Below are 23,477 nucleotides of genomic sequence, written 5' to 3' on the forward strand. Positions count from 1 at the left end.
GTTTTAAAAGGATGTAGAATTTAAATTCTTAATTATACCTCAAAGCGGCTTTGGCGCAAAATTTTCTGTAATATTATAAAGATCTTTAATATCATCATTATACAAAGTTAAAAAGACCAACTTTTTTTTTTTAAAAAAATCTAGCGTTCCAGAAATATGTAGTAAAATTGTCTTTAAATTATATTTTTATATTTATTATTTTATATATTTCATTCATTTAATTATTTGATTTTTGTTTAATTAATTTATTCTATATTTATTTTGTATACTTTTTATTTTCAAATGTTTTAAATTTGATAGAACAATTTTTTTTCAAATACACTGTAAAAAGAAAGTACTAAAATAGTATCGATTTTAGGTATCAAAATAGAACCAAATAACAATTTAGTACCTAAAGTAGGTATTAAATTAATACCTTTCGTTTTACAGTGTAAAAAAAAAATCAGCGTACATTATGAAATAGTTATAAATCATGAACAATTTAATTTTTCTTAGTTTACTAATTGTTTTCAATGAAACGCTAACTCGTGTCGAGACAGAAAGTTAACATGTCAGTGAAAATTCAATTCTCCCAGTCAGGCTTGCTCTGAATACTTTCTTAACACATATACATATATTAAACATATATATAACTGTTAGAAAATAGAATAATAATTTTTTTTTTTAATTTTAATGCTAATTTAAATCTGTTTTTCTTTTCAGGTGAGTTCGAGTTTCATTCCACTTACTTTTCTCAATATATGGTAAGAAATTTTTTTTTATACAAATTAAATTTACATTGTATGTGTATATGAAAAAGTTTTACTTTCAAGACTAAATTAATTTAACACTTGCCTTTAAAAAATCATAAAAATAATTAAAATAAAAATAAAATTTAGATAAATAATAATAAATTGAGACAAATTGTTATTTAAATTAGTCCTGAAAATAAAATTAATTTAAATTTAGATTCTTTTAGGTCTTAATTTTAAATAGATTCGTTTCGGAGCTGTATTAAATTCGGGACGTTCATTAATTAATAATTAATAATAATAATAGTATTAAAATAATTGCGTTTATTTCTGTGGAAAAAGTGGAATGAAAATGAGATAAAAAAAATTTCTAATTTGAGGAATTTAGTTCTAGGTTTTGCTTTGAAATAAGCTTATATAGCGCTCCACGTTGCTTTGTTTATACAACGACGTCTGCTTCGTGTCTCACAGCGGGTCATTGCCAAGACTAGAGAGTCAAAGCTTATATCGCGTCTCGTGTACTTAAAAAAGGACCGTTTCAGGATTCATAAGGTCCGCGAGATGTCCTAAGTTTACTATATATTATAAAAGAACAGGTTTCCCACTCGTTTCTTGAAAGGAGAAGAGAGTCGCGAGAGCACGTGCTTCTTAAGAAGAATATGTGTTACTTACAATTAACTTAGCAGTTAGCGCCGCATTTATATGTATATATATATATATATATATATATATATTTAACCGGTTTTTCAAAAAAAGAATCTACAAATAGATTTTAAATTCAATTTAGTGAAAAAAAATTAATTAAAAAAAAAAAATTATTTTTCGAAGGGAAGGACATTGACAAAGATTAAGAATGACTTTAATGATATAGAAATGAGAATAACTTTAAAAAAAAGTACTTGCGAGCAAACAAGTTAAATGCTATTTAAATTTTATGGCTCTGAATCGAGAAATATTTATTTCTACTTAGAATATATTCTTTATTTAATTGATTCAAGACTGGTTTGTCAAGTTCTCGAAACAAATTAATTCGTTTATTCATCTAATAAGTTAAATTACTATTATTACGGATTTGGATTATAATGGATCCATTTGTTTAGAAATGGCAATTTTCTTTATTCTAGTTTGAAAATAAAAAAAAAAATTGAATTTATATAATTATAAATGCATTTATAAGTGTGTGTTTACTTTAGATTTAAAGAGCGCGTGAAACGAAATGCTTTGCGCGCGGGTGTTTATTATTAAATTAGTAAAGAATTTGGCGATGTTGAAAACTGTGTGTTGATTTTTTTTCTCTGTCTGCGCGGCACGGAAATATACTTGTGTATATGCATATGGGAAGCTGGAATCTCACATCAGCTTGGCAACTAGCCGAGAATATAATGGCATATATATATATATATACATAGAGTCTATAATTTGAATTATTACTATCAATCTTCTTCACTTCATGACAATCAACGCGAGAGCATTTTCCTGACACATTGTCCTTTCTGGGGTCGATGATCTCCATATCGATTTTTTCCAATTGAGAAAACTATATTATTTTACTTTTAACAAATGTCACGTTTTTTTTTAATTTAAACAAAAAAATGTTTTGCAAATGCAATTGTATATTTTTTAAAATAAGATTTGAAAATAACGTCAAATTTATTTATCTTTATTCATTCAATTATGTAAAATTAAGAAAGGCTTCTTGTTTTTTTTTTTTTTTAATGAATGTTTTTATTTAATATCAGGAAGTTATTCTCGGTAAAAGTTGATTTTACACTTCCTTAAATACACTGAAAAATTTATTATTGGTTTAAATAATCGGTTACTTACAAATATAAATATTTAATGGAACCAAATATGTGAATTAAATAAACTGTATTTGAATCAATAATTTCTGTATTTGAAACAAATACCATTTTACTCTCTAAATCTGAATTAGTAAAAATGTTTACTAATTTGAATTAGTAAAAATGTTTACTAATTTGAATTAGTGACTCTCTTTTTGCTTCGCAATTAGTAAAATTTTACTAATTATTAGTAACTTTTACTAACAATTAGTAAAATTTAACTAATTCTAAAGCAAAAAGTGAGTCACTAATTTAAATTAGTAAACATTTTTACTAATTCAGATTTAGAGAGTAAATAATAATTAGTTTATTAATCAATTAAATAATAATTATTTGGTTCAAGTAAACATTTATTTGATAATAACTCTCTAAATCTGAATTAGTAAAAATGTTCACTAATTTCAATTAGTAACTCACTTTTTGCTTCTCAATTAGTAAAATTTTACTAATTTTTAGTAACTTTTAACTAATTCTAAAGCAAAAAGTGAGTCACTAATTTAAATTAGTAAACATTTTTACTAATTCAGATTTAGAGAGAATCAAGTAACCGAATTAATTAATTCAAATTAATTTTTTTTTCAGTGTATATATTTCCAAATTCTGGATTTTCTTGTTTAAATTCAAAATTAAATGTTCTTTATTCAGAAAAAGTTTCCGATTCGAGATTTTGACCCCCCAATAGAATGATTTACAAAAGTTACGGATGACTCGGTCCAGAGGAGATTCTCAAAGGCATGAAGCATGAAACTCATCTTTACCTGGCGATCCTAAAACAATATAAACGTTTGCAGGTGCATGATGAACCGTACTGTTTTCACGGTCCCGTTTTTTTCGATCATTTGCTCAATAGTCTTCCGTATTTTATATATAGAGAGATTTCTAGACGCAATAATATATATATATATATATATATATATATATATATATATATAAATAGTTTATACGGTGTTTGGAACGGTCGTGATTCGTAATTCACGATTAGCAGAAGAGAGAGCCGGGTTAAATGTCGTTCACTGCTTGAAACAATTCAGGAAGGTAAACGAGAAATTACATTTAGAAGTATAGAATTATTTCTCAGGCGAAAAATAAAAAATTCAAATAATCGGTTACTTTATTATCAAATATTTACTTGAACCAAATAATTTTTTGGTTTTTATTTTCAACTTAATAAATAAATTAAATTATATATAAATACAGAAATTATTGTTTATTTCGCATACAAATAAATATTATTTGGTTCAAGTTAGTAAATATTTATTTTGATAATAGTCAAAGTAATTGACTATAAAATTTTTTTCCATATAAAACAATTAAATTCAAAAAAAAAAAAACAAACGACGAGAAAAGTGATACTATGGGAACAAGTTACACTTTAACCTCGCATTAGTTTGCAAAAGAAGGAGTTGCACAATCAGTGCACACCAGTCTCGTTTAGAGAGAAATTTTCTCAGTAGGCATCTAATCTTCGCGTGTATTTAATGTGAGAAAGTATAAAGACCTTATATGCGAATTTTTTTTTTTTGATAATAGTTACACACGTTTATTTTAATCTTCTAAGACGCTTCCCACGAGATTTGACATGATGTTTGATTAAATTTTCATCGCATACAGAAAACGTATGCGCTATGTATACGATTTAATGCAAGAAGCTTAAGAGATATAGATACTTCCGTTCAAAAGACTCTTTTATATTTACGATCGTGTGGCAAAAAAAAATCAGGGCCGCATCATATTTATATTATAAAACACAGAAAAAACGATGGATAAATTTTGTTGCGGGTAATTTTAACTATAATTCACATAGACAGTGGCGCCCCCATAAAGTTGTAGTTAATTTTTATTCCGATTTTGGGGTAAACATAATTTTTTTTTTTAGTGTGAATATCGATTTAAAATTGTGATTCCTGTACTAAAAAAAAATTTAATTCAAATAATCGGTGTGTAGAAATTTTGCCATGGCTCAGATAGGGGTCAGATCGGGACACCCTGATTAGGAAATGAAACGCTGCGCCTGATATGGCCCTGATTAGGAAATCCACATTTTCTGGTCACATTCTGGTCCTGATCAGGCGTTGCGTTACATTCCCAACGATGGCCCTGTGAGTGTAGAAATATTGCCTTACCAGGGCCCTAGTAGGAAATGAAACGCCACACCTGATCAGGGCGAAATGTGGATTTCCTAATCAGGGCCACATCAGGCGCGGTGTTTCATTGCCTAATAGTGCGTCCCGATCTGGGCCATGGCAAAATTTCTACACACCGATTATTTGAATCAAATAAATTTTTTGACAGTGGCGCCCCCAACTAGGATAAAGTTGTAGTTAATTTTTATACCGATTTTGGGGTAAACATAATTTTTTTTTTAGTCTGAATATCACGATTTAAAATTGTGATTCCTGTACTAAAAAAAAATTTAATTCAAATAATCGGTGTGTAGAAATTTTGCCTCGGCCCAGATAGGGGCCAGATCGGGACGCCCTATTAGGAAATGAAACGCTGCGCCTGATATGGCCCTGATTAGGAAATCCACATTTTCTAGTCACATTCTGGTCCTGATCAGGCGTTGCGTTACATTCCCAACGATGGCCCTGTGAGTGTAGAAATATTGCCTTACCAGGGCCCTAGTAGGGAATGAAACGCCACACCTGATCAGGGCGAAATGTGGATTTCCTAATCAGGGCCACATCAGGCGCGGCGTTTCATTGCCTAATAGGGCAGCCTGATCCGGCCCCGATCTGGGCCCTGGCAAAATTTCTAGTGGGGAAACCAAATAATTTAATTTTCTTTTATTTATTTTCCTTTTTATAATTTGAATTCACTAGTAGAAACTATAATGGCTTTGGTAACATCAATTCAAGCAAGAGAGATATTATATTCAAAGGAAATTGTTATTTTCTGTATTTTTCTCTAATATACGTCGAAATCGTTTTATATTTTGCAAGTTTATCATCCAGGTGTTATTTTACGTCGATCACGCTTTTATATGCTAACGGGGGTGGTATCGTATGTTCCTCACCATAAGGACAACGATATAGGCAAGGACCAAATTACACGGGAAATGTGTGCCTTTTTTTTTGCTCGCATTTCTCTTTTCTTATAAATATATACATATATTAGCCGTATGTTCCCCGGATATAATTTCGCAATATTTTTTTTTTTAACGTAAACAAAATTTTATTTTTATTATTATTGAATTATTTTATTATTTAAATAAATTATATAAATTAAAAAAAAATAATTATAAAAATTTATATAACTATAAAAATTGATAGACATATTCTTTCTAGTGCGTGGAATTTTTCTCTCCTATATGACTATTACTTCCTATGATTAAGACCCTCTGATTATAATTTTCCTGTGTCTATTATTAATTCCTCTCCCTTTAAATTCTCAATTTCCTGATGCACTAATTCGAGTTTTGTTATTTTTTTTCAACTTTTAAATTCATTGACGAATTCAAAAAACTTGGAGTAGAAAATTTTAATGCGTAATACTTATCGGTGTTTCTGCTCTTCATCTGGTTGTTTTTTATCTCTTTTGCTAGTCCTTCATCTTCTTTCTCTCTTTATCGAAACATTCGCTTGGATCTTTTTTCTTCCTCTGTGTACGCAGCTTCCGTTTCTATCCCTCTCTTTTCATCTTTATTCTCTTTCCTTTTTCTTATACTACTATATGGTTATCCTATAAGCTTATGTCGAAGCAAGGCGAGGATAATCGTGTAAGGTAGAGAGATGAGAAGACCGTAGATGGTTCGAAAACATAGAGTCAAGCTGCTGTTAGTCCAACTATGGCAAAACTAGGCAAAAACTAGGATAAGCCTAGATGGCTTTCAATAAAGCCGTATGGACGATCTACATATATAGAACATACAACGAAGGGAGATAGTAACTCATAGTAGCTATACACATTCATCTCTCTCTCTCGAACAGTGCACTGAACTTGAGAGAAATCCAAGGTTGCATGATCTTAATGATCTAGTTTTCTTCGCCAAAGAAGACATATGAATTTTTGTTTCATTTTCTACCTTTTTACATCTTCCGGTCTGTTATAAAATTTAGATATATGAACACAGGTGTCAAACCTTTTAAGTTTCTGGTGTATAACAAAAGAAGAACATCTGTGTTCTTTTTTGTCATCTCCTATATATATGTATAGTAATCAGCAAAAGTGTGAGGAAATTTCTAGTCAGCAATTTATGATTTTTTTCTCTATTGTATATATTCTATGTATGATATTTAATTCTGATGATTATTTCTCTGTTCATCTTTGTAATTATATAGTATTTAAAGATCGTTTCAGAAGAAAACTATTAGTTTCGGTTTTAAAAGCTATATAAGTTTTTATTCTCTGCATTTAGGCAAAGAAAATGCTTTAGTCACCTATAATCACTTTTAGATTCCATGGAAAAAAAAAAAATTTCCCACAATTCAACATTTTTTTTTTTTTTTGACTTTTTTTTCAATGTTCATTTGAATATAAAAATATTTTTTTTTCATCCAGAGAAATAATTTATTTGCATATTTATTTTGAGACAAAATAAAAATTTATGGTAAATAAAAATTTAACTATCTCAGAGCCTAACAACATTTTTTTTTTAAATCAAAATAAAATTTAAATTATAGCACGAATAAAAATTTTAATTAAAGAAAATAAAATTTAATTTAGCAGAAATAAAATTTATATTTAAACTATAAATATTTTATTTAATTCAAATAAAATATTTATTTGATTCTGAAATAAATATATTTATATAATTTCTATTATTATTATTTCTTTTCATGTACATCTTTTTGGTTTTTTATATATTAATTGCCCTCTTAATTACAAAACTAAAAATTAAAGTAGAATAGTAAAATAGTAGAATAATACACCCTGAAAAACGTAATCTCATATTTAGAGGAAAAATCCTCTTCTAATATCCTCTCAATTTTTCCTCTTAAAACAAAAGTATTCCACTTGAATGTAGAATATTTTTATTCTTTGGTGACTAATAATAAAACAAAACAATTTTTTTGAGGTTCTGATGTCAAAAACATTGAATTAAAGTTAAATAAATAAACAAATCTATTAATTAATGTAACTAATTAACTATAAATCATTAATTATATTTAATAGTTAATTAAAGATATTTAATTTAGTGCATGATAATAGCTTTTCTTTATCAGTTTATAACCATAATTGTCAAATTATATGCGAGAGGAAAATCCTCTCAAGTGAAGACTATTACTTTTGATACAATATATAAGAGGAAAATATGCATCAAATTAAGAGGAATTCGCTAGAATCAAGATTACTTTTTTTTAGGGTGTATAATATATTTATATAATAATTATTATAATTATAATTACATTATTATTTGGGTAATTGTTATAATTATAATAATTATATTACATTATGTAAAATTTAGTAAATTTTTGTTTTTTATAAAAAGAGGAAAAAATAAATTTTTTTTTAAGTTGGAAAAAATGAAATTATGAAAAATTTTAACTAATTCAAATTTAGAGCGTGTGATTCACAGCTTAATTTTAAATATTGCAGTCTTGAAACATGGTTCGGTCATATTCAAAGTCAATTTGAGACTGAGTAGGGTTATTTTTTGCCATCTCGGGTTCTCGTTACTTGAGGAACCAAGTGCTGATCCGAGTGGATATTTTCTGGCATATATATATATATATACATATAAAGGCCTCTCCTTCGTAACCCGATCATTATTCGACGCACTTTCTCATATGTCTTCACATTCGCTTCTTATCGCAAGTAAAAAAAAAAAATTTAACATTGTTAAAGTTTATAATTTAATATGATTATATATATATATTTTTGCTAAAGTCAACAGAATAGGATACAAAATTTCATTTCTTTTTTCACACAAGCAAATGAAATTTGGGAATGTGAAGATCATATTATAGAGACGCGCGAGTCAGCGTGACTTTTCGTAAAATTCCATTAACGAAAAATAAGACGATATAATAATTGTGCTGACAAGATTCAGGTAGAGTTTTTTTTTCACATAACGAAATATAATATGTGGGAAAAAAATTTGTTTTCAAAGCCATCATCAATTTTTTTTTTTTTTTTTCAATAAAATATGTTGAAGAAAAAAGTGATTAAAATATTTTTGATGATTTTCTGTATTGTAAATATAGTATATATTTTTCCAAAACTTCTATAGTTTGATTCGTGGAATGCTTTTGAAAAATAAAAAATATCATTTTACTTTTGAATTTAATGGAGAGAGAAAGATTTCGTGACTTGAAACGATGGGGGCTTTGTCAAGTGACACTTGACTGACGTTGTGGATGTAGCCTAAGCACTGTTTGACTGCTTCAGAGAGAAAGACCTTTTAAGTTTGCCAAAAGTGATTTTTGTTGTTGGTTAAGTTAAAAGATTTTTGAGGAATGTGTCGAAAATAGGAGTGAGGAGAAACTTTTCACTTATTGGCATGAGGAAAATATTTATTTGGGATGAGTAGCATTTTATTTTTTACATTTATAAATATAGAATAGAATAGAATAGTTTTGTACTAAATATATATGGAAAATATACCAGAAAATTGATTTTTAAAAATTTTCCCCAAAATAAATAGAAATATTATTGTTTTTTGTGAAATATCTAAAAAAAAAATATCTACTTTTTATTCGCACTGAAAGAAAAATATTCAGTTTGCTAGAATGCGTCATGGAGAAAAAAAATAGAAGAAAAGAGAAGAATAGTTTATGATAGAAATGACAAAGAGACAAGGCTTAAAAAAAAAAGGCAAAAGAAAAAGAAGATCCCTTGGCGACGTGATGAGCCTTGAAATGCGAATAATTGTCAGTAGCCTCGAGTTTTGAAACCGAGTTTTTTTAAATGATTTTCATTTCACCAATTTATGGCCGAAAAATAATTATTTTAATTAAATTTAATAATTATTTAAAATTTTTCAAGATCGAAAATTAATTTCACTGGGTGTGGACGATATAGGGAAAATCTGGGACAAAGGAGAATGGATCCATATATGAAAGTTCTTCATAAAATTATTATAAAAAAAAATAGGAGGGAACAAAAATTCTATAACAGATTTTATCTAAAAATGAATAATGTTTAAAATTTCTTAAATATATTTCATTACACGTGTATATTTTCGGATGTGAGATAAATAACAGCATTCTTTCACGTGTGTAAGGATGTGTTACTAATCGGTATTGTCGACTTGCAGTTGCTGTACGACCGTTGACATTTCCGCATTTCATTCAATGTGTGTGTGTGCACGTTATTCGAAGCATTTGAAGAATGTTGTAAACTTGGCCTTTATTTCCAAGTGAAAAATAAAACTTATTACTAATATTAGCATCAATTGACCAAGCCTTCAATACCATACTCGGTAATTGAAAAAAAAAAGTGTTTCACAATACATTTTTTTTTTTTGTATATAATTTCCTTTTCAAGTTTATTACCCTTTTATAAATATCGTCAGCGAATTTTATCGAAATTTCCATTGCAAATTGTTTTCAGTCAATTACAATAAAAAAATTAATTTTTCCGCCTAACTGCAACATTTTTAATTGAAAAAAGAAAAAAATTTCAAATATGGCATCTTTTTTGTGGTTTCAAATAGAAAATATTTTTTTTTATTATTTAAATAATATTACGGATTTCGTCTCTCGTGAAGATAGATAAGAAAGAACTTATGAAAAAAAATGAAGAGGTGAAATGTTTGTCAACCTCAGACCTCTGGAGATATATCTTTAACAATCTCTTGTATGTGCTCAGCAACAGGTAGTTGAATAAGATCAGCATGTTTAAAGCTTCCATAGAGACTGCATTAAAAGAATCTCTTTTGTTTGTTTTCCCCCTCTTCTTATCTTATACAAATTTTTATTTATTTTCTATATTTATTATTTTCTTATTTTATTTTTCTTTTCTATACACAATTTTTATTTTTTTTACATACTATATTTTTATTTATTCTATTTATTATTTTTTTCTATTTCAACATTTTTTTTTCTTTCCTTTTTTGTTTTATTTCGCATTGATAAGAAAGAATTTTTATCAAATCCTGAAAAGTAAATTGTTCGCAGATTTATAAAACCAGATGGAAAATAGTTGTTTTATTACATGGTTGAATAGTAACGAATGATCGAAATAAGGTGAAATAGTTGTAACACCTTTTTTTTTTTTTTTTTTTTTAATTCTATTGGAATTGCAAACGATAAGGAAGTATTTTATCTTCGGAAGCGATCATATGCGCTCCATCAATTGAGCACGTGCAAGCGTGGCTAAATCCCATTATCTTAAAGTTCTACTTTCAATATATGTATTCTATGGTTTTTCAAGATAAGAGAGCAATCGATGAAAGTCTCTAATACATTTCTCTTGGTCTCATAAACCATTACGCGCGCACCTTTAAAATATAAGACTTGTGGAGATTATTTCTCGATTTGATTAAAATCACATATTATAAATACCTTATACTCAACAAATTACTTTTTATTCTTTTTTTTTCATTTATTTTCTAAATTTTATTTATAAATCCTTTTTCTATTTTTAGTGTATTGTGCGGCATTTAATTTTTATTTTTGTATATAAAAAGAATTATATAAAACGTTCTTGTCAAGATTTGTATATAGAGAAACGGTTATTTCTAAGTTCAACTGGACTTAAGTTGAACTGTCTAACGTATGGTCACGTCTTGCACGTGCAATAAATAAAAAGGACCGGTTTATATTTTCTTCTCGCATATATGTTAAATGATAATTATGTGTTGACGATTTTCACCTGTCACGCGAAATAGCTGAAATTCTTTTAAGATTTTTTTTATTTGATATTCTTTATACATTTACCCGTGGAGAAATTTTGAAAGGGCCCTGGCAGGGCCCACATCGGGAACCTCCAAATTCGTATGAAAAAAAAAATTGGGGCCAAAGAAGAGCGCTCTACTTCAATTAAAACTGGGGTCCGACCAGGGCCTGGTTTGGCCCCGGTCAGGTTCAACCAGCCCGAGTAGAAATTGCCCTACTAGGGCTCTAATAGGGAATAAAACGCCACACCTGATCAGGGCCAAATTAGAGCGATCTGAAAATGTGGATTTCCTAATCAGGGCCACATCAGGCGCGGCGTTACATTCCCTAATAGGGCAGCCTGATCCGGCCCCGATCTGAGCCCTGGAAAAATTTCTACACTGGAGGTTATATTTATATCCAAATTCGTATATGAAACAGGGAATTGGGGCCAAAGAAGAGCGATATACTTCAACCCGATTAAAACTGGGGTCCGACCAGGGCCTGGTTTGGCCCCGGTCAGATTCCCTGTTTCAACCAGCCCGAGTAGAAATTGCCCTACCAGGGCTCTAATAGGAAATGAAACGCTACACCTAATCAGGGTCAAATTAGAGCGATCGGAAAATTAGGATTTCCTAATCAGGGCCACGTCAGGCGCGGCGTTACATTCCCTAATAGGGCAGCCTGATCCGGCCCCGATCTGAGCCCTGGAAAAATTTCTACACTGGAGGTTATATTTATATCCAAATTCGTATATGAAACAGGGAATTGGGGCCAAAGAAGAGCGATATACTTCAACCCGATTAAAACTGGGGTCCGACCAGGGCCTGGTTTGGCCCCGGTCAGATTCCCTGTTTCAACCAGCCCGAGTAGAAATTGCCCTACCAGGGCTCTAATAGGAACTGAAACGCCACACCTGACCAGGGCCAAATTAGAGCGATCGGAAAATTTCCTAATCAGGGTCACATCAGGCGCGGCGTTACATTCCCTAATAGGGCAGTCTGATCCGGCCCCGATCTGAGCCCTGGAAAAATTTCTACACTGTAGGTTATATTTATTTTTTTCTAGTTTGTAAAATTAACACATGTTTTGGAAGATAAAATAAATTCGCAAAGAAACGAATATGCCTTGTCGATGTAATGACGATCCCATTTGGAGGTCCAGACAAGGGGGAACAAAAAAAAAAAAAAAGGGAAGCTGTGTTGTGATTCAGGTTGTTGGGTGGGCGTCAGGGGAGTGGTGCACACACACACAGAGTTGAACAGGTGCACAAATCTGCGCTCATTTGATCGGTCTCTTTTTCTCTTTTCTTTTTTTTTTTCTCTTATTATGAATCTCCCATCTCATTCACTCTTGTAACATATTCTTTTATCTCTTTTTGGCCCCCGGGTTCTCTCTCTCTCTCTAATTCGCCAGTGAACAAAAACTTAATCGGTCGCTTCCTCCGTTGAATCGTCTGCGACTAGAGCGAGGTCAAAGAAAAGGGATGATGCGAGTTTATTTTTTTTCCTCTCTTTATAAAAGGGGGGAGGGGGGGGGGAGAGAAAAGAAACTAGAAATGCTTCCGAGCTACTAGCCACGATCGAGTTTACCTTGGGGTAATTTTCGTATCTCAGTAGCGATTTCATTTGGGCGGCAACCAATATACTCATCCTGTATCAGCGCGCGTCAAGACCCTCAGGGCACACATCCCTGAATTATAAGAAGCTTATATATGTGTCTGGCATTTAAAAATATATTTTCTTAGAAATTTTTCCTCACGATAATAAAAAAAAAAAAATTTTTTTTTAAATTAAAATTTAATTATTTAAAATTTTGAAATTTTTAATATTAAATACCGTTTTAAATATACATATATAATAATACTCTCATTGTGGTTGAAATATTAATAATAAAATCAGGTATATATTATTCTTCTGTGCGCAATAATACGCGCGCACTGAACGGCAAAATTGTTATTGCGCTATTTCAGAGAAAATTATCGCTTAATAAACGGTAGTTATTGGCAAGGAAACGAGAAATTATAGTAGTTCAGGCGGTCTATTACAACATTTCATATATATATATATATACTTCTCTGGTTGAGATTTTTTTCCTTGTTCTAATCCGCGTTATACTTCCTTTTTCTTCTCGTTTTGCTTCTGTTTATATTATCATTGTCTTTTAGAATATGAATATTAAATCTTCTTCGCTTTTTTTTTCTTTTGTAAGCTTACATGTGCATTTTTACTCACACAATCTGCAAACATGGTCCATTAGACCCTGGGCACTTTACCTAGAATAGCGAAATGTTTCATTACACTGAGAAAAATGGAAAAAACACAGAAAATTAAAAGGCATTAAAATATGCTGTAACGCTTATTATTTTAATCCAATTTTGCTTATTTTAATCCATTTTGGAAATTAAAAATTAAAATAAGCTGCAACGCTTACTATTTTAATCCAATTTTACTTGTTTTAATTCCAAAATGGATTAAAATAAGCAAGCTTATTATTTTATTCCCATTTTGCTTATTTCAATCCATTTTGGAAATTAAAAATTAAAATAAGCTGCAACGCTTATTATTTTAATCCAATTTTGCTTATTTTAATCCATTTTGGAAATTAAAAATTAAAAAAAATTAAAATAAGCTGCAACGCTTATTATTTTAATCCAATTTCGCTTATTTTAATTCATTTTGGAAATTAAAATAAGCTGAAACGCTTATTATTTTAATTTTTAATTTCCAAAATGGATTAAAATGATAAGAGTTGCAGCTTATTTTAATTTTTAATTTCCAAAATGGATTAAAATAAGCAAAATTGGATTAAAATAATAAGCGTTGCAGCTTATTTTAATGCCTTTTAATTTTGCTGTGAACGAATAAAGTAACTTTTACTACTTTAAAAGTAAAAACGGAACTGTCCGAAGTTTCTAGCAATTTTTACTATACAGAAATAGTAAAATTTACTATTCCCGGAATAATTTTTACTATTTCAGGATGTAAATTTTACTATTTCTGTATAGTAAAAATTGCTAGAAATGCGCAGAAACTGCGGACAATTAAAGTTTTCCTTTTAAAGTATAGTACAAGTTAAACTGGAATCGTCCTCAGTTTCTGGAAATTTTTACTCTATAGAAATAGTAAAATTTACTCCTGAAAAAGTAAAACTTATTCCGGACATAGTGAATTTTACTATTTCTGGAGTAAAAATTGCCAGAAATATGCAGAAACTGCGAATGATTGCGGTTTTACTTTTAAAAGAAGTAAAAGTTACTTTATTCGTTTTTCAATTTTTCTCCGTCTATAATAGCAAAAGTTTTACTTGTTTCAGTTAAATCTTTTGCTATGCTAGTAAAAATTTTCGCTGTTTTAGGTAATTTTTTTTCCATGCTCTCCAAATATTGTATAAAAAGATTAAAAATTTTTGAAATATTTTTTACTTCTCTCGTTCTTTAGTGGTGTAATCAATAAATTAGTTTCCCAGGGGCTAAAAAGTAATTTTATTTTTTCAATATAAAAAGTTTCTGAAACTTTCAAATATTGTATATAAGGCAAGCACGAAAGATTTCTCGTGCGGCTTGGAACTTTGTGTTCGCGGAAAGAGTTTTGTGTATATATGATGAAAAGAAAGAAAGAAGAAGAAGAAGAAGAAGAAAAGGAAAAAAAAAGAGAATCTTCACACAAGTTAGAGTGAGACAGAGGGAAATCTTGTTTCGCATTCTGCAGGGTTCTAGTATAGTCGAGAGTATATAAGAGGGTCTAACTATAAACTGGAGTCCCTACCCTTTTGCTCAAGCTTCTATTTTCAGCAAAAGGCGTTTGTCGCATTGCCAAACTCCCCTTTGCGGGTTTGCGTTCCTTTGCGTACTTCTTTCACTGTAAAAAAAGCCTTTCCGGTCCAGTGACTTGTGGGCAGAAAAGATTCAAAAAATTTTTTTTTCTTTTCTTTATTCTCCACGCGCCATGACTGTTTCATTCACGTGCCTATATAGTTTGTGTGTATTTACTATTTAGAACAAGAATATTATAACGCACGCAAACCTCGCGTGTCAAGCAAATTTTTTTTTTACCCCTTGAAAATTACCACTTGTCATATCATATAAAATTGAGATTCTGAAAAGTTGTTTTTATTAATTTTTAAAAATTTTGAAAACTAAAAACAAGAGTATGAAAAAATGAGTCATAATAACTTTTTTGAACCCTTTGAAAATGATGAAGCATTTTTATTAATTGTCTTTGGCAATCAAAAATGTTGGAACCTTTTAAAGCAATTCTTTAGGGTTTTAAAAGCCGCACGTGTGAGTATTTAATAGAGGGACCGCATGCTATATAGGCTTCTATATATGCTTTACAAATAGGATGTAAAAGTAGATGGGAAGACCTCCGGAGGTCAGTGTACGAACCTATTTCAACGTCGACGACGTTGACCTCCGTTTATCATTTTTTTTTTTTATTTCCACTTTAGCTAAATGATATTATTTATTATAGTCAAACGAGGTAATGCGCGTCCTCGTTTCATATAAATGTATACCTTCACAACAAGGGTTGGCGTAAACTTCATCAGTTCCGTGAAGAAGATCAGCAATGAAAGGGATTCGTTGTATTCGCGACTATAAAGCACACGTTTTGAGTTAAATTTCACGCGAAAAAAAATAAAAATTAACTTTCTAATTTATAAAAGAACGTTGAAAAAAAAACTGAAATGAAAATTAAATTATAAAAGTAAATTAAATATAAAATGTTAATGAATAAATATTCAAAGTGAAAACACAGAAAAAGATGAAAGAGATTTTTTTTTTTAATATATTAATTTACATATCTTGAAGGTTAATAAATTGCTCGAATAAGTCGGAAGACTTAGGTATATATTTTTGTTCAATGTAATATACAATGGGCTCTATCAGTAACAGCTTTAACCTTCATTGACACCAATCAGTCATGAAACCTCATCATTCTACATTTTTCTGTCGGAAAAAAATCATTTCATCCATCAAACCTTAGTAATCATACAAATCAAATTTAATCACCGTAAATAACTTTTACAAAATAATATAGTTTTTTTGTTCAAATTCATTAAAAAAAACGATCGTAAATTATTTTCTATTCACATAAAACTCAAAAGAATTTTGAAAAAAAATTTTTGCTTCGTGTAATATAAAATTAAATTTTTCTCTCTGTAAGGTGTACAAATTTTATTGGTTATTTGACAAACGTCTGGCAACTGTTAAACCGCATCTGTTTTTATTATCTAATCATATTGGAATTATTTGAATATGAGATAATAGTATATTTTGACTACTAAAATTTTTCTATACCTATTTAAATGTTCTCATTCATTTTGATAAATTGAATTAAAGTAAAAATGTTTCTTGATAAGGGAATTAATTTTTTTAAATTACTAAATATTTAAATATTATTAAGGGAGTGTACAAAAATTACGTAACATTTTTTGGGGGAGGGGGGGGGGCAAGCACTTTGTTACGGACAGCAGAAAAAATGGCGCTAATGTATGCAATAACGTGTTACATGGGGAGGGGGGTGGGGGTCAAAATTAAAAAAAAAAAAACGTTACGTAATTTGTCAATGCTCCCTAAGTTACTAAATATGTATTTAAATATATTATTTACTAAATATATGTTTAATTATATATATATTATTTAATTTAAATAAAAAACCTTTATAAAAATTTGGTGGATTTTAAAAAAGGATTACAAGGTCAATTTTGGGCGTATATACTTTTTTTAATCCATATACAACTTGTTGTTTTCACTCTGATGACAGGTACTTACACCTGAATGAATCGGGGGAAAATTTTTATATTTTAATATTGATAGAGAGCGAGGCTAAAGTGAAGTGGACCTTCGCTTAATTTTTTATGAAGCTGCGAGACACCTTCTTATATATATATATATACTTAAGAATGGAGTGAAAGTAATACACGCGAGTTTAACTCTTACGTAATTTATTGCTAACAGGTGTAATATCTGCAATTAAAGTTCAATCACGCCTTTGACGTTTTGTTGCTCTATAGCATGTACCTGCATCCTCTAAATTCACCAGAAAAAATGAATATTGTTGTGATTTCCGATATTATTTTTTAAATGATTCTTTTTCTTTTAATTAATATTTGTTCATTTACTTATTTTATTTACAATTTTTTCTTTAATTGTATATTTTTTTATTTATTTTATTTATTATTTCTTTATTTTTTATTCAAAACTTTTAAAATTACATCGGGAAAAATTATTTGAATTAAACGTCTAGACTGCTAATGAGACAACTTAAACTTTCACTTGAAGAATTTCTGTAACTTATCATGAGAAATAATTAATCAGCCGCAGAATGCTTCCAATCTTGAATGTCATTCTGCATCCATATAAATGAGTTTCATTTTCCAAAATAAAAAAAAAAGGGGAAAAAAAACTCGTCAAACATGTACAAATTGAGAACCTTATATACATATACAATAAAATGTATTTTATTCAGAAAAAAAAAATGAGATTGCCAATTGCAAAATAACAACATAATGAAACATATATCGGATGAAAAAACAAGAAAAATTGCAAAATACTATTGCAAATAATAAATATCGCATCTTAAAGATTAAAAATGAAAAAAAAAAATGTTACTGTTTTTACTTTAAATATCCATGATAAACGCATATACACTTTTATGATCAAGATGTTTTCTGCTAATTACAAGAAAACGTTAGCACTGTATTTTATGACTAATGAATATGTTATCTTCTTTGTTACAGGTATGAGCAGTGTGCAACTTTCATAGTCTCTCTTTCTCAATTCAAGGTCTCTTTGAAGTGTATATTATAAGAAAACCCACATATGAACAGGTAACACAACACCTTTTTAAAATAATTTGTTAATATAAAAAAAAATATTCGCGCATGAAAAAAGAAAAAACCCGTTTAAAATAATTATATATCTTTTTGAAACGAGAATGAAAAAAAATTAAAGAAGCGTGAATATAAATTACTAAACTGTAAAATATGAAAAATTAAAAGTAATTAAAAAAAAAAAAAAAATACTTGCACTGGACAAAGAAATATAAGGAATGTAGAGCTTGTTACATAAAAACTGCATGCAACACGCATTTCTTTGGATTATATACTATTGCGTGAGATTTTATTTTTAAACTTTCTCCATATTCAATATATTTTTTAATCTGGAATAACAAAAGCTTTTAATAAATAGAGAAAATTATATAGATAACAATATTGAGGGCGCATGAATATCCCATAAAAATCATTAGCTAGAACTTTCATTTGTATGAATTTCATAGAATTTTTTTTTTTAGACGAATTTTCATTTTTCTAATTAGCATTTGAGTTATCTTTTTTGTAAACGAAATTTTATTCAACATAATTTTCAGGTACCGAATTTTCATTTAACATCATTTTTATTTTAACAAATTTTTTTGTTCTCCAACTTTGTATTTTAAAGCATTATAATTTAAACCAATTTTAATTTATCAACATTCTCATTCAACAGAATTTTAGTGATTCGAATTGTTTACTGTCAGAATTTTTAATTTATCGAATCTTTATGTGTTAGAATTTTTATTTACACGAATTTTTATTTGATAGAATTCCTAAAACACCGAATTATCATTACAAATGTCCGAACAAACAAACGTCAGAAAGATTTCGGCGCAATTTTTCAAAATAGACCAATCAGAAATTATTAAGAAAATTGTAATTGGTCTATTTTAAAATAAGCGCCGAAATCTTTCTGACTTTTGTTTGTTCCGCTATTTGTAATTTCTGTCAAATGAAAATTCTCTGGTTTAGTAATTCTATTAAATAAAAATTCGTGTAAATAAAAATTCTAACACATGAAGATTCGATAAATTAAAAATTCTGCCATTAAACAATTCGAATCACTAAAATTCTGTTGAATGAGAATTTTGATAAATTAAAATTGGTTTAAATTATAATGCTTTAAAATACAAATTTGTAGAACAAAAAAATTTGTTAAAATAAAAATGATGTTAAATGAAAATTCGGTACCTGAAAATTATGTTGAATAAACGTTTACAAAGAAGATAACTCAAATGCTAAATTGGAAAAATGAAAATTCGTCTAAAAAATAATTCTGTCAAATGAAATTCATACAAATGAAAATTCTAGCTAATGATTTTTATGGGATATTCATGCGCCCCCCAATATTTATCATATTTCACCTAGTGCGCATTAAAATAAAATTTAGTGATCTATTGCGCATCTAGATCAAAGGGCGGGAAATTCAAAAAAAGAAAAAAGTTTTCGCAAATCTTTATAGTAGGGAATAATTTAAAAAGAAAATACGACAGGTGGTTCCTGCGCGCGAGGCAGAATTAACGAGAGGAGAGTTTTGACCCATTATCTGCGTGTCGGTTTTTCAAAAGTGATGGCGGGAACGTTTAATTGGAGGTTCATGCAACGGAGAAATTATTGTGGGTGCGCGAGATGGTTTTTTTTTTTAAAAACACAAGGCGAGTGAGAGGGGAAAATGGAATTCCCAGACAATTCGCGCTTCTTTCTGTGTGCGCAAAGGGGGTAAAGCCAATTCGCCACGATCGATCAATTCAAGACGTACTTACAGGTCGATCGAACTTAAACATCGGGTCAAGTTTTCTTGGGAACGATTTCGTCTCGTGCGTTTTCATCCGTGAAAACGTGGATTTAAACACAACTCTGAATAAACACACTGTCGTTTTTTTTTCTTTTCTTTTTTTTTTCTAACGAAAAAATAAAATAAAAATCGAATTTTTTTTCGATTTAATTGAAAAATATTTGCAAATATTTTAATTAAAACAAAAAAATTATATAATAAAAATAATATAATAAATATAATAGTATAAATATAATACATAGTAAAAACTAAAAATATAATAAGGTAAACAATATAAATTTACAATTTGATTAATACATTGCAAATTAATTTGAATTATAAATCTATAAATAAATTACTAGTAATTTATTGATTTACAGTGTTATTTATATGTTTTTAAATATTAATTTTTCAATTTGTATAGTATATGTTAAACTTGTTTTTTTTTTTTTTTTTTAATGAAAATATTATATAAATAAACGGTTCGAAGAAAATAAAATTATAACTAGACAGAGTTTAATCAAGTAATAAATTAGATTTTCTTATCGAAATTTAATCAGAAGACGTATAAGGCTAATCTAATTTAATTACGGGGCAATAAACTAGAAACAAAAGGCCGATAGAGGTAAAAGTCGCGAGAGTATAGAGAAGGTGATAAAAATCAAGTGCGCAGCCTTCTGAATGCCAATTGTGTGTCGATAAGATTATTCCAATATATGTATATAAGTGGTCGGAATCAATTAGTAATGTTCGACTTTGCATCGTTATTAAAGATTTGCAGGTGAATATATTATCATAAAACAAGGAAACCTACTGAATTTGTTTAATTTATAACAAAAAAAATAGCAATGACCTTAAATTACGAATAATTAATTTTTTTAATTTAATTATTAAATTAATTGAATTTATTATTAATAAATAATAATTTATTAAATTAACAATAATTTATTATTAATAAATAATAATTTATTAAATTAACAATAATTTATTAAATAAATAATATTTTAGTAAATTTTGTTGTTCTATAATAATTATTTTTCTCTAAAATGATATAATATAAGATCAATTTGGCTACTATGGAGAACATGTTTTCACCGTTACATCAAATGTAAGATTAATATCTGCAATTCATATACCTAATTGGTGAAATCATCAGGTGTAATGAATCGCTGAAAATTCTATTTTCTTTTTTTTTTTTCTTAATGATACTGATCTTAGAAAATTTATATTTACACTTGGCACAGATTTTCTGTGGTTATACTAGTGTCGTAGGTCGAATATTCAACTTTCACACGATTTTCTCTGTATTGATTTTTATCATAATCTTCCGATCATAAATCGATACATTGTGTAAATATTAATAAAAATATTTATGCAAATTAAATTTAAAAAAAAAAAAAAAAAAATACTCGATTACTTGACTATTATCAAATAAATATTTCAAATAATTATTAGTATTTGTTTCAAATACAGAAATTATTGTTTCAAATAAAAATTATTTATTTCAAGTAAATATTTATTTCATAATAGTCAAGTAATTATTTGAATGAAATAAATTTTTTTTATAAACTTAATAATTGAAAATTAATTAAATTTTTTATTTTGTTTTTTATTTTTCAAATTTGAAAAGGATTCCTTTACCTTTAGAAACAAAATTGTACATATGATGTGATCTAAATATAAAGTAATTAGTTTCTAACGTGTTTAATAAAACTTCCTGGGGAGGAAATGCATGTTATATATGAAAGCTCGTGACAGTTGCGTTAGTTCTGCGAACTTTGATTCGCCGCTTAATCTTTTGAAAAGTCAAAGCGACACGACTTAAAATCATATACACAGACATACTCTTTGCGATCGCGGTTTCATAATATGCGACGCATCTGTTTGTCGCTTCGGGTTTTATAATAATTACTCTTCTGTCATATATATAACATGTTGCGAATAATATCCAAGTTGTAAGATTTTTGTAGCGTGACATTGTTCATTGAGATATTGCCATATAGCGTGAACAGAATATTATTTGCAGAGATTTGCATAAGAGCTCAAAAAAAAAAAAATGTGTATGCAAATCTCAAACCAGTGTAATTACACTTTCATCGCTCTGTAAAATTACTTTTTTTTTCTACAATTATTTCATGATATCTTTATTTTCATATTTTAAAATTTCCCTTAAAAAAAAAATTTAGAATATATTTTTTTTTTGTTGCATAAACATATATGTGATTTTATACAGAAGGATGCATAATTGTGCAGTGAAGTCAATATAATGTTTATCACATTCCTTAATTAATCACAGTTTTGTATCGTTCATGTGCAGCTTTTTTTTTTTTATTAGATAATAAGATAATGAAACGAGCGCAAACTTTAATGCAAGCATTTATGTCAATTGATCCTATTGTATGTAAATATACATAAATGCGATGACAGCATCGGATCTTATCTCACATTTTCATTTCAATGAAAACACTTTCTTGTGATTATAAAAATTATAATCTTTCTTTTTATACAAATTGTATAAACAAAAATTAAATAATTAAAAATATTGCAGAGGAAAATAAATTATTTTTTTTTTATTATCTCACGAAATTGAAAAATTTTCGAATCACAAATTGACGAAAAATTTCTTTTCTCCAAGAGGTCGCCTTCTATTATCTTATTCTTAATGGAAATGTTGCCGTTGCCTTTTGTGATCCAACCCCTTTTTTTGCAAACTCTCCTCGAAAGTTGATCACTTTATTGCATCTGGTGCGCGGAGAGAACGAGCGCTTCTCTTTTCCTTGTCCAATTACAGTACATTTATCTTTCTTTGCGGTTTTGCGGTCATACATATATATAATATAGCAAAATTTTTAGAATTCAAAAAAAAAAAAAAGAGTAATAAAAAGAGAATAATTACCAACAGTAATTATTACATTTTTTAAGCTACTCAAAGAATTTACTCTTGCGCAGGTGTTCGATAAACGTAATCATTTATATTGCTTGGCTAATTATATCAAGAAACTTGTCCTTTTTTTACGCTATATTTTTGTTATATTTTAGAAAGTCATACTAGGAAATGAGAAATATAGAACTATATATATCCAAGTCAGCCATTTGGAAAATTTAGATTCTTATCATTGAATAATTTTTGTGCGAGTCATTTATATTATTGAACTATGATCGTGTTTCGGAAACTTTGCAAAATGATTAATTTACTGTTTCAAAGTTGTGAATAAAATAAATAAAATAAAAGTGATACAAAAGAATTAAAATTTATAACAGAAACTATCACTGTAAAAAGAAAGTACTAAAACAGTACCGAAAAGTACTAAAACAGTACCAAAATTTGGCTGGGCCAACTAAAAAATTTTGTTGGTATTTAAGCAACCAAACTATTTCAACCAAAAAATTTGGTTGAATGTTTTTTGTTGGCATAACAAAATGTTTGGTTAGCTCAACCAAATTTTGTTTGTTAGGTCAACAAAAATGTTTGGTTGGTCAAACAGTTTTTTTTTGTAAAATTAACAATTTTATTCTATCTTATTCCTTTTCTTTTTATCTTTTTTATTTATTTCAT

The 23,477-nt window shown here is 28.4% G+C and overlaps 2 protein-coding genes across 3 annotated transcripts in view; both read left to right on the forward strand.

The window, feature by feature from the left end:
• LOC127277661 (uncharacterized) overlaps positions 1-18,163 on the forward strand; it is a 65,004-nt gene extending 46,841 nt beyond the window's left edge. The window contains exons 5-6 of the mRNA XM_051298969.1: positions 703-743; positions 18,073-18,163. Of these exons, the coding sequence (XP_051154926.1) occupies positions 703-706 (4 nt within the window). The 3' untranslated portion in view covers positions 707-743; positions 18,073-18,163. The remainder of the gene's footprint in view (positions 1-702; positions 744-18,072) is intronic.
• Positions 1-23,477, forward strand: part of LOC127277621 (rab-3-interacting molecule unc-10-like) — a 50,095-nt gene that overhangs the window by 8,699 nt on the left and 17,919 nt on the right. Inside the window, exon 2 of one of the 2 annotated variants that reach the window (XM_051298919.1) lies at positions 18,076-18,162. The exons of the other annotated variant lie outside the window; for it this stretch is intronic. The gene's annotated coding sequence lies outside the window, so the exon portion shown is untranslated. The remainder of the gene's footprint in view (positions 1-18,075; positions 18,163-23,477) is intronic. 2 annotated transcript variants of the gene reach the window in all.

The sequence above is a fragment of the Leptopilina boulardi genome, unplaced genomic scaffold (genome assembly GCF_019393585.1).
Source record: "Leptopilina boulardi isolate dan_hultmark-lab unplaced genomic scaffold, ZJU_Lbou_2.1 LbouV2_110, whole genome shotgun sequence".
Taxonomy (NCBI): Eukaryota; Metazoa; Arthropoda; class Insecta; order Hymenoptera; family Figitidae; genus Leptopilina; species Leptopilina boulardi.